This window comes from Crinia signifera, chromosome 5 (genome assembly GCF_055691185.1).
Source record: "Crinia signifera chromosome 5, ASM5569118v1, whole genome shotgun sequence".
NCBI classification, from domain to species: Eukaryota; Metazoa; Chordata; class Amphibia; order Anura; family Myobatrachidae; genus Crinia; species Crinia signifera.
Genome location: NC_139221.1, coordinates 240264802 through 240277768, shown reverse-complemented (window position 1 = coordinate 240277768; position 12967 = coordinate 240264802). Strand labels below are relative to the sequence as shown.

The window sequence follows — 12967 nt, the reverse complement described above, 5'->3', positions numbered from 1 at the left end:
CGCTTCCCCTCTCTTCAGCAATCTCTCACATGCTCTCTTTCACCACCGCTCCCCCTTGCGCTTTCTATCTAGCTTTCTCCCTATGTCTAATCCCTTTCTCTCCCTGACATGCTCTCTTATTCTCTCTCTCTTTCCCTGTCCACCCCACCCCTTCTCTCCTAGACACTCTTTCTTACTCTTATCTTTCTCTCCATGACATTCTCTCTTTCTCCTGCTCCCATCCCTCGCTCTATTCCTCATTCCCCTTTCTCTATTGGACACCCTCTCTTTATCTCACACATCTCTCTTTTTCTCATTCCCTCTTTTTCCATGAAGCTCTCTTACCTGACCACCCCTCTTTCTCGCTCCTCTCCCCTTTTCACTCTCTTTACCTGACACTCTCTTTGTATCTCATGCCACTCAATCTTTCTTCTGTCACTTTAAGGAGCACTTTAGTGACAGTAGGGAAGGGGGGTGTAACTGAAAAGCATAATATGTGATGGGACCCAAAAACAGTGGCGTAGGACCCCAACTTTACAAAGTGAGGGGTCCCCTGGACCCACAATTGTTTTCAGCGAGCGCGATCACTGTACTGTATTGTGTTTTATAGAGCAATGATTTTTAGATTGTGATGATATATTATTACATTATAGTGTAAGGGTATAAGAACAATAATATAACTAAAAGTTATGTCTGGAGCGTTACATTGCCTCAGCATGGGAAACCAGGATGGAAGATTGTAGGTGAAAAACTGGCTTAAATGTATCTATAGAGACCAAGGTTTTGCAATTTTTAACTTTCTTTCCATGATTTTAGTATATCTAGGTCATTGTTTCATGTGTGATGCATCTTATTCCTTTACCCAAGAATGCACAAGACAGCAAATATTTCCCAAGACGGTAGATGATTTGTTTATCGCTGCTACAAATGCATTAATGAAAATGGTTTCTGGCTTTTAAATGCTTTTGTTTTATACACAATGCCATCATTTCAATTGTGAAACTCTGCACTTATTAAAATATCTTACTACAAGCTGAATTGCATTCCAATGATTTGCATGTATTTTTATATTTATTATATGTGTATTTCTTTCTTTTCTGTTTTAGTGATTTGGGTGAAACGCACATCCACAAAGCGATCGGGGAATAAATATACTGGCATCATAGCAAAACAAAACTAAAATAAGAAAACCAACAACAACATAGTAGCAGGATTGGAAGCACAATATTAAGCCATTTTTTATCCGCAACAATTTTGGGCTGAAGACGTTAATCAAATTTTCTGCGATTGTAACCAGAATCATTCCTCAACTGAGCTGAAACTCTGTATACATTTTTAATGTATTTTCTCCTAACTAGTTATTTGTCAGCTGGAAGGGATGGTGCGTTCTATTCACAGATGAGTTATCATACGCAATGATATTTTAATATGACAACCAGCAGTCGTTCATGTCCTCTCCCAGCTGTGAACGGACATATGAATCACTATCCAGCCACCCACTATCCTTTCTTGTTTCCTCCTGTTATTGGGGGGCTCCCCCTTCCAGCATTACATGGATTTCAAGGCCATCCTCCCACAAGCAGTTGCAGCACACCATCTCCAGCAAGTAAGTGTAACGTAACCATATTGTATGCTGCTGTGTCATGTCATGTTTTCTATAAAGTGGCTTATTTCTCATTGGTTTGTTAAAACATACACAATACCCATGGAATGCAAAAACATAGGTTTGGAGAATTATGTTTATGCACAGTGGTTTTATATTGGATATATTTATTTTTATGTCAAAAGCATTGGGTTTAGATGATTCTGGATTCAGAAGTTATTGGGATGTGTTTTAATTCTATATTATATTGACTGTAAATGTCTATTCGACAGCGCTAAAAGCTGTCTATACAAATTTTGTAGACTAAAATGAACTAAGAAACTCAATTGAAATAAACAAAACAATACAAACTTAGGAAATTTATTTATGTGCATGGAACAATTCCTGGAGTAAGATTGGAGTTTGCTGTTTACTTCTTATACAGAAAAACATGATTCCCCCATATAGAAAATGGGGGATAGTGTGGGGTGTCACATGGATCTGTCTCCTGAACTCAAGAACTGGTTTGTGACTCAATCTATTTAGGAGTGAGTTTCTCACAACCGCGAGTCAGTGTGGCAACAGTTAAAGTGTGTGCACACGCATTGATTTACTTTCGATTCGATTTGCTTTCGATTTCACCTATTCCACCCCCTTTCGATTTGGTCTTTCCTTTTACATTTGATTTCACATTCAATCTGCACTTTTGCATTCAATATCAATTTCGATATCGAATTTGCTTTACATTCAAGGTACACATCCGATTTACTGGATCAGATTTGATTTTTCCTTACCTGCACAGTCTATTTTTCTTTTTGATATAGAGAAAACGGGAGCACGCATCGAATCGAATGCAAATCAAAAACATCTTAAAAACCATTCTATAAGCATTCTATAAGCGAAATCGAATTGAAAACCTGTCAAAAGCGAAGCGTGTGTACACCCCTTTACACACTCAAAGTGCTTGCAACTTCCAAAGTACTCAGTTCCAAAGTGCTTGGAACTGAGAAACACGCATACTGTACCTCTCACCTGGTGAGATACCTCACACCTGATTGCAGTGTTGCACCTGACCCCTTAGTGTTGTGTCATCAGACATGTAACACACATTTAATGTACTGTATTTACCATAGTAAAATATTACTGATATGTAATAAAGTACCCAGTGATTTGGGTCTTATCTAGCACTTGTGAAAATACACAGGGTTCACCCTATTCTAAGCATTATCATCTATATATATATATATATGTCTAGTGGGTGATTGTGTGTCTCCGAAACACTGCCATCTGTTGGCAGCAAGTGCAACTACATCTCTTTCTCTGTCACACATGCACAAACGCAAATTAAATCACAAGGTACCAGACTAGCTTTCGAAGCATCTGCTTTGAGCGGGCTTACTAGTGTAAAATAATTGGCGCTATACAAGGACATGGCATTTGTAATGCACAACTTTTTTTGCTAATAGAGGATCACAGGAACTGCATGTCATTGTGACCCATTTTTTTAGTTAGTAAACGCTACTATTTTTGTCTTTCCTGAACTGCCTTGATATCTTGGATGAGCTTTTAGAAACAGTTGCTGGAATTGATCGTTGATGTATGTTAATGTTTTGTCTGTTTGCAACTGTTCCTTGGGACATGTTTACTAAGCAGTTGCTCTGGTGAATCACCCCTTAAGGAGGGGGGGGGCGGTGATCACGGCGCGTCAGACGTAGGACGGAAGTCCGGAGCTCTCTGACGTAGGAGGAAGGAGACGCCGAGGTGATGCACGCGGCTGACAGAGGGAAAGCCTGATCCCGCCCGACTCCCTCCCAGCGTAACCCGCGTCCTCCGAATGCTGAGTCTGCCCGACTCTCTCCCAGCGCGAACCGCGTCCTCCGAAAGCCAGTAAGGAGAGATGCCGCGAAGCTCCGTATGACAGGCAAAGTAAGGTGGCAGCTCAGAAACCTCCCTCCCAGCGCATCCCGTGCCCCACATTTGGAGCGTACCCGCTGTGAGGAGCAGTGAAGCAATGAGCGGCGAGAAATAGTGAAGCAGCGGGGAGTGAAGTGGTGGCTCGGAACTCTGAGACACTGCTCCTGTGCCACAGATACCAGACAACCTCTGATGGCAACCTGCGGATAGCGGATGAGTGCCGGTGATATTATCTGGCTTGGAGAAGGTTCAGCAGAGACGTGCCCCAGCCTACATCGGGTGAGACAGCAGGTCGCATAACGTGGGGATTGACCTATAAAACGTGCAGTTTGCCTGCCAAAAAAGCTTGCCAAAAACCCTGAACGCTATATGGTAACTGAAGATCCGGCAAGAAGGGAAAACTGGTGTAGGATCTATGGAGATGGCTGATACTGCATGATCCGGATGGTTCCATCATAGCTGCACTGAGAAACCAGGAGGGAGATCCCTGAGCCGGTATCGTGAGTACGGGAGAATATAATTTGTTGCTTATTTATTGTTATTGACTGGTCTGCCGAAGTCTGTGTTTAAACATGGGGAAAACTGGGCAGGCATCTGCAGCTGCAAAACTTGAGAAGTTTGCTAGAGGCACTCCCCAGACACGGTTAACTACAGGGGAAGCCAGACAGTCAGTTTCCCCCCGTAAAGCTGAGGTATCCGGGACTAGTATGTGTGAATCACTGGCTGAGGCCTCCTTCCAGCAACTACTGGAAGCCATAAATGGGTGCGAGAAAAGACTGGGGGAAAAAATAGAAAAAACCCAAGCTGATATCTCGTTATTAAGGCAAGAAGTCCAAAGTGTAAATGCAAGAATGGATGAGGCGGAATCAAGGGTCTCACAATTAGAGGACTCGCAAAACACAGTAAAAACCCAAATTAATCAAATAAAAGGTGTGATGGCAGGAATACAGTCCCAGGTCTCTGAAATGGAGGGTCGGCTGAGGCGGAACAATATCAGGCTGGTGGGGGTTCCCGAGAGAACAGAGGGGGGTGCCCCGGAAGAGTGGCTGGAAAAATGGCTGTCAACAAGCTTCGGGAGAGAGGCATTGTCCCCACAATTTTGCATCGAAAGAGCCCACCGGGTACCAGGAAGACCGTTGCCACCGGGGGCCCCACCAAGGATGCTGATTGCAAAAGTAATGAACTTCAGAGACCGGGATGTGATTATCCGCCAGGCCAGGTCAAAAAGCCAGTTGGAAATCAATGGCGCAAAAATTATGATTTTTCCGGACTATTCAAGGGATGTACAAAAGGAACGTTTGAAATACGTGAACATTAAGAAGAGGTTACGAGACGCAGGGATTCAGTACTCTGTGATGTTCCCGGCGAAACTCAGAATCATAGTCGATGAAGAGACAAAATTCTTTTCCTCAGCAGAGGAAGCCTCTACATGGCTGGAGAACTATAAAGCAAAAAAAAAAAATATAGTAGAAGGCTGACTTACTGAGGGATGGGCTAGATTGATATAGGGTCCCATGGTATAAAGGGAGGCCGGGTCCCGGCAGATGGTAAAGGCGGGGGCCAGAACCAAAATTTCCATGATGTAAAACGTTAATCTGGTATAATTGTTTGATTTAGTACTGGCCTGTTTCAATGGCTGGAGGCTTGGTAATAAGAAGGAGGAGTATCAAGGGTGATGTTGGGGGGGGGGGGGTGGGGGAGGGCGGGCAATTGGGGGAGTAATATACGTTGTCTTATTTAAAAAAAAAAAAAAAAAAGTCGTGCATACACAGTAAATATGTTGCATAAAATGCTATGTCAGAGAGCTCACTGTATTGGTGATTATAAGGAAGAAGATTCCATTCTTTCGCCCCTTGAATAGAAGGAATTATCCTTAGTGGATATTGGGAGTAAGTGTGAGGTAAGGGGGGGGATTGGGGATTGAGCGAATGGTATGATGAGGGGTGGTAGGGGTATAAGGTATCCTTATGGGAAGGTATACAGGGAGGGGGGTGGGGGGGGGGGAGGGGAATCACTGGCCTATTTAAGAAAGGAAAAAGAGTACACATAAATGGTGAAGTTTTTATATTGGAACACCCGCGGGCTTAATGAAAAGATAAAGCGGACCACAGTATTGAATCAAATTAAGAAGCACGGAGCACAAATTATATGTTTAAGTGAGACACATTTAACAGAAGAAAGAGGGGGCGTGTTAAAAAAACCGTGGGTTGGATCTATATTTCATTCTTGTTTTACGAACACATCAAGGGGGGTGTCAGTTTTGATTCACAAAAATGTGCCATTCAACTGTAAAAGGAAGGCTATAGATAAATATGGTAGATATATTTTTTTGGAATGCCAGATATATAGTATGGATATATGTATTTTGGCTGTATATGTCCCTCCACCCTTTCAGTATGATATCTTGGAAAAGGCTGTTGAATTCGCGGCCAGTGCAACAGGGTCAGAAATTATGTGTCTCGGTGACTTCAACAACGTAATGGATCCGGGCATGGACCGATGGAACAGGGGAGGGGGAGGAAGCAAAGTTGGGAATAAGGGGTTTAACAGATTTATGATGGATATCGGGTGGAGAGACGCCTGGAGGGAAAAATACCCTGATAGCCAGATGTTCTCGTGTTTTTCCAGATCATTAGAGGCATTGTCAAGAATTGATATGATTTTTGTCAATGATGGATTGCTCCCAAAAATAGAAAAAGTAGAATACCTCCCGCATGGTATATCAGACCATTCCCCCATTCTGATACAGGTTAGTCTACAAATAGATAGAGGACAGCATATGTGGAAATGCCACCCAATCTGGCTAGAACAAATAGGAACGGGTGGAGAGTTGGAACAGGAATGGGAGGAGTTTTTCTATAACAATGCTAAGTCTGCACCTGACTCCGTGGTATGGGATACAGGGAAAGCGGTAATGAGAGGGTCATTAATTAAACAAATAGCACAAATAAAAAGGGTAACTAGGGAAAAGAAACAGGAACTAGAGAAGAGAAGTAATGCCCTAGAGAGGTTGTATTGTATGGATAAAACGGAAAAAACCAAGAAAGAATGGCTGATAGTAAATAGGGAATGGAAAAAGGAGTTGGAAATAGATGCAGTAAGACAGCAAAGGTTCCTAGCCCATGGGAAGTATATAAATGATGATCGACCCGGGAGTTATATGGCCCAATTAATAAAAAATTCATCACCTCAAAACCACATAATTAAGTTAGAGGCTGAACCAGGGGTAACGGTGGAGTCCAATCCAGAAATTGCTCAAGTGTTTGTTAGATATTACAAAGAACTGTATTCATCCTCATTAAGACAGGGGGAGACAGAAATTAAACAATATTTAATGGGGATACCAACCCCGCAAATAAATGAAGAACAGGTCGCAAGATTAGAACTGCCCATAACGGTAGAGGAGACTATACAGGCTATTAGGAAACTCCCAGGTAACAAGGCATCTGGATGCGACGGGTTACCTGTAGAAGTTTTCAAAAAATATAGTGAGAAGTTAGCCCCACGACTAACGAATCTGTTCAATAATAGTATAAAGGAAGGTAGGTTGCCCGAATCAATGGACGAAGCGTCAATAGTGGTAATTAAAAAAGAAGGTAAGGACCCGAGTAAACCTGATGCATACAGACCAATTTCGTTAATTAACGTAGATGCAAAATTGCTGGCAAAAATACTTTCACAAAGATTGGAAACTGTACTGAATAGTGTCATTCACCCGGATCAAACGGGGTTCCGAAAGGGTATGAGTACGAAAGAAAATATAAGGAGATTATATACAAACCTACAGGCCCAAAAACAACAGGGGGAGGGGGAGAAAATGGCAGTTATGCTATTGGATGCTGCAAAGGCATACGATTGCATAGAGTGGCCATATTTATGGGCAACGTTGGGGAAGTACGGCTTCGGTCCAAAATTTATTAGTTGGATAAAATTACTATATAGGAACCCTAGGGCTAGAGTCCAAGTAAATGGGTATACGACAGAGACCTTCGAGCTGGCTAGGGGAACGAGGCAGGGGTGCCCACTATCCCCTGCCTTGTTCAATCTGGCAATCGAACCGCTGGCCTGTCTACTGAGAGCCACCCAGGAACTTGAAGGGAATGGGGACAGGGAGGAGATTGTCTCAATGTACGCGGACGATATGCTGATTTACTTGAATAATTATCAAAAAGATATACCAGTTGTTTTAAAAATAGTGGATACATTTGGAAAGTTCTCAGGTTTGAGAATAAACTGGGGAAAGTCTAACATCATTCCACTAATTGGGCAAGCGAAGGAGAGAAGGGAAGGAGTCTTGAGCTGGGTGGATGACACCAAATACTTGGGAATAATAATATCTAATAGAACAGAGCAGTTTATGGAATTAAATATGGATCCACTAATTAAATTTTATCAGGACAAGGTAAAAACCTGGAGTAGGTTACCCTTAACGGTAACCGGGAGAATTAACTTAATAAAAATGATGATACTGCCAAAGTTTCTATATGTGTTCCAAAATTCACCTGGTCCGATACCAACAAAAACATTTAGAAAAATTGATAGTATCTCATCCTCACTAATATGGGCAGGGAAAAGGGCTAGAATAAAAAAAGAAACGTTAAACAGGCCAAAAATAATGGGGGGATTGGGATTACCAAATTTCCAGATTTATTATATAGCTGCACAGCTGGTCCATACCCAGGATTGGATTAGAGGGAAGGAGAGCCAGTTGGTTAAAAAAATAGTAGTAGAAAATTGTGGAAACATGTCACCTAGGCAGGCAATAATAATGGGAAACCAAAAAAAAACTAGAAACCCACTGATTAACCAAGCAAAAAGTACTTGGGATAAAGCAAACAAGATAATGGGATATGAAGGGATTGACCCTGAAACCCCTATATGGGAAATAAAGAATAATGGAACAAATAAGAAGGGAAAGGAGGAAATAAGTGAAACAGAGACTAGGGTTCCGTGGGGGAAGGTGGGAATAAATAATATTGGACAGGTATATCAAGCGGGACTGCTAAAAAGCTATAACCAATTGGAAATAGAATACAAGCTCCCTAGGGGATTCTTTTTTCGTTACTTGCAATTGAGGAGCAATCTAAATAAAAAATATGGAAGTGAAAGACTGATGGTGGTAGACTCCCCCATTAAGAAATTGATGGACAGAGAAAAGAGGATGAAGGTGTCTGAAATATATAAAATCCTGGTAAATGAAGTGGTAAACCCCCAAATTGAGAAGCTCAGACAGGATTGGGAACGGGAGGTGGGGGGCTTGAACAATCAAGAGTGGAAGAGGGCATTGGCCTCTCCCACGAGGGCAACTGAAGCTATTAGACATCAGCAGATACAGTTATATATTTTGCATAGAGCATATGTCACACCAGTTAAAATGCGGAAGTATGATCCTCGCAGGAGTGACATATGCCCTAAGTGTAAAAAATATCCGGGCACCTTCTTACATTTGGTATGGGAGTGTGAGGTAGTCAATGGTTTTTGGGGACAGATTGGCCAGATATTGAATAACTTGGGAGGCCCAGGAAGAATGTATGGGGCTAAAGTATGCTTACTAGGTATCAATGGAGATACTGAAAGGGGGGACATTAACAATCAACTGCTTGAAAAATTGTTGGCAATGGCAAAAGTGATAATCGCTAGGAAATGGTGTGCACAGGAAAAGCCGGAGGTGAGACAATGGCTAAAATTAGTGAATGACACGGTGGAGCACGAGAGACACATGCACCTTAGGAGACGAGGAAATACTAATAATTTTGAGAATATATGGTCACAATGGATACAAAGTAAATACTATAATGAATAGAAAGAGGATTGGCACAGGGAGTAGGTAACATATATGATATAGAAAGGAAGTAATTATAACCAATAGTTGGGAGGTATAGGCAACAGTGATTTGGGGTGGGGGGATGGGGGGGGGGGGGGTGAGTGGATGTATGGGTGGGAATGTCTTTATGGTGTTAGGAGCGTTGAAAAAAAAAAATGAGAACCTTCATAATGGGTAATAACTAACAGTACAGCTCCTGTGATATGTATTTTCCTTTTTGTATGTCTTTTGAATGAAATGATAATGTTTGTCGTGATGAAAATATAATAACAATAAAGAAATACTGAATTTAAAAAAAGCAGTTGCTCTGGTCACAGGATTAAACAAGGCAATTATCTTAAATCTAAAACTAGGAGAACTTTGTATTCATTTTAAATCTCATTGCTAGAACCCACAGATAAGTACCAGCTTTGAAAAGCTTCCAGTTGGGGTTCAATTTTTTTAAGCTTTCTCCAGCACATCCAGAGTTAATGAATGATAACCAGTCACCATGATATACTATTGAGCCGGGCAAAAACGGGCCAGGATTATGACTCTCAGAACGTTACGACAGTCGGAATCCAGGATTGAATACCCCACTCTTGTTCAATATGGATCTTTGAAAGTAGTTTTAGAAATGACTGCACTGCAGGAAATCAAACTCACATGAGTGTCCTGATCAAAAAGGGGACTGTCTTTTTTTTCCCTCTGACAGCCGATTTCAAAGGCCGGATATCTGTTGGCCCAAATAATCTCAGGGCTGCATCTTTTAGTACTAGTGACAACAGTGCATATACAAAAAAAAAAAACAGAATTCCTGTTCTGTTATCAAACAATATGAACATTTCTTCATATTTGAGAATTCTGCCACGTAAACATCTCACCGGAATCATGTATTTTATGGAATAAAGTCTATTAATGCCCCAAAAATGTCATATATGGTGTGCCCAAATAAAAAGGAGACTTCTGCTGGAACAGCGTTGTATCTAAGTGCAGTGGGTTAATATGTTTGCCGATAGATGGCGTGGTATTTTTCCCAGTTGTGTATGTGTAGTGATTTCTTCTTCCTGAAAAGTTATTTGCTTGGTCGGATGCATGATGGATTCCTACAGATCGGCGCAAAGAGCTGTTATTCAAATTCTTCACTCAGAAGGCGAGCATGCTTCAGAAATTTATCGTAGGATGAAGGCTGTGTACGGAGAGCAGTGTCTCGGCACATTGCACCATATTCCATTGGTGTCAGCGTTATGAGACGGGTCGCAAAAGCATCAAGGACTTGCCACAGCCCAGGCAGGCGCATGTTGCCTACCTGAATGCCCACCCACAGGGATAATGTTCAGATTCCATAGTGTAAACGTTGGCAATCTCACTGGCATTATCCACATATTTCTATGCTATTCCTCCAGACAAAAGGTTATTTGTTTTTCTCCTTTTTATTTTTAGATGTTTCTGTATGACTATGTAACTATTTTATCACATGTTGTTGTTTTCTTTAAAGCATTGTATATATTTCTGCTTATAAACTTAAACGTCTTTCATTATAGCTCAAGAGCTCTAGTCTCTGAGGAGAAATAGACTGTGTACAGTATGGTGCATATTATATTATATAAGGCTGTGATAATTATTAATTGCATAGATATACTGATGTAAAGATGCGCCCTTCTATTATTAAGGTATAGGCTTATGGTGACCTTTTACACAAGTGTAGGGTTCAATTGACTGTGTCTAGGTAGACAGTCAATAGGTTGACACCAGTTGGTTAGTAGGCTCAAAAGGGCAAAAGTTGAATAGTCGACACTAAAAAGGTTGACACCTGATTCTATTATTTTAAATCTTAGCCCTAACCTATTCCTTCCCCAGTCCCTAACACTAACCCTCCCATTAGTGCTTAACCCTCCATTTCCACAGCCAAATCCTCCACCAAATACCTAACCTCCCAATTGTATGTCAACCACGTAAGTGCGTTTCGACCATGTACTGTCGACCTTTCAACCCAGTTTACCAATTGATTGGTGTCAATTGACTTCTAACTGTCTGTCTCTCATACAGATACGCTTTTTTACCACGTGGTGCTGAACTACTAAACTCGAGTATAATACTAGGATTTGGATATTGGTTTTCTAAGTAACTGATAATGCATTAATTAATTAATAAAGAAATTAAACTGAGCTCTACGCCCACAAGAGAGATGATTGGTCTGGTTTTCTAATCCTAAATTTTATTTCTGACAGCACTGCTTTCTTAATATACAGTATATTCTAGTTTTAGTTGCTAAAATTGACAATGAGCAAATGTGTATATTTGATTTTTTGTGGGGGTGGTCATTGGTAATTCCGGATTACAACACTTGCACAATTAATTTTTTTCGTTTTTCAAAAATTTGATTGTCAAGTATATAATGGAAATAAATGTAAACAAAAAGTATTTCAGATGTGTTGGGTTGCTGTTCTGGGATTGTCTTCTTCATTCTAGCAGGGAGATTGTAATTCATTTCTAAAACTACTTTCAAAGATCCATATCAAACCATATTCAATCGTGGATTCTGACTGTCATAACGTTCCTACAGTCATAATCCTGGCCCGTTTTCGCCCGGCTCAATAGTATATTGACAGGTGGAATTCAATGTTCCGCCTGTCCACTGTTGAAAAGGGGGCGTGTCAGTGAAAATGGCAGTGGATTGTAGAGATCCAGCCATGAATTCGACAATCCACGGCTGTTTTTGACAAAACAGATCCGAATGCCTTTAAAGTCAGATTCGTTTTATTAAATCCGGCCTTCAATACTATTGGAAACTACAGCATTGAAACAGCGGTGGGAATTGAAATCCGCCCATAATCCTAAAAGCAGAATCTAATTCACAAAATAAATATCATGTATGCCAGGCCGAGAAGTCATCCTTGAATTCAGACAACACGGGTCTAAAGAACGGCAGACTTGAAATTAGAGCACAGTCCCTTCCTCAAGCTGAACTAATTAGAAAGAAGACCCAGTCAGCACAGCAATCTGTGCCCTGATAAATATAGGTGCACCTTTTTGTTTTTGCTCAGATATATATATATATATATATATATATATATATTTTTTTTTTTCATTTTATATTATTATTTATTTTAACACACACATAAACACACACAAACATATGTAATTCATGACATTTTTTCCCCTCAGCACACTGAGTAATGTTAGTAACCAATCTAGAACACTACATGATAATAGAATTCAGAGATATTGGTTACATATACCTGCGCAGGTGTATGCTATGCCCCCAAGCCGCGTCAAGGCTTCTCTGTATATTGGGGGTCCCTAGCGCTATATCTAAGTGCAGGGTGCGGCACCCCAAAAACCATCATAAGCTGGGAAGCCCAGTGCGGCATGCCAGTGATATACTAAGTGTTTAACCCCTCCCTCATGCACCTGGGTAATGTTACTGAACTAATTGAGCATCTACCACTATCTGTATATATGTAATTCAGGTTTTGCATGTTTTATTCATATTTCCACCCACTAGCTAGAAAACCCAATAAACCAGAAATTTTTGAGTCGTAGGGTCTCACAGTTCATGGTTTCCAGTTCACTGGACGATTTTAAAATGTAGCAGCTGGTGATATACAGTGCAGCTTTTTGGTGACCTTGAAAACGTGACCTGTGTGTGGTCCTGAGGACTTAGTTTGGTAACCAGTGGATTTGTT

The 12967-nt window shown here is 41.0% G+C and overlaps 1 protein-coding gene across 9 annotated transcripts in view; it reads left to right on the top strand.

Moving 5' to 3' along the window:
- Nucleotides 1-12967, top strand: part of RARB (retinoic acid receptor beta) — a 750738-nt gene that overhangs the window by 307734 nt on the left and 430037 nt on the right. For 7 of the 9 annotated variants that reach the window (XM_083188725.1, XM_083188722.1, XM_083188726.1 and 4 more), the window contains one exon: nt 1086-1585. The exons of the other annotated variants lie outside the window; for them this stretch is intronic. In XM_083188725.1, coding sequence (XP_083044851.1) covers nt 1408-1585 — 178 coding nt within the window. In that variant the 5' untranslated portion in view covers nt 1086-1407. The remainder of the gene's footprint in view (nt 1-1085; nt 1586-12967) is intronic. 9 annotated transcript variants of the gene reach the window in all.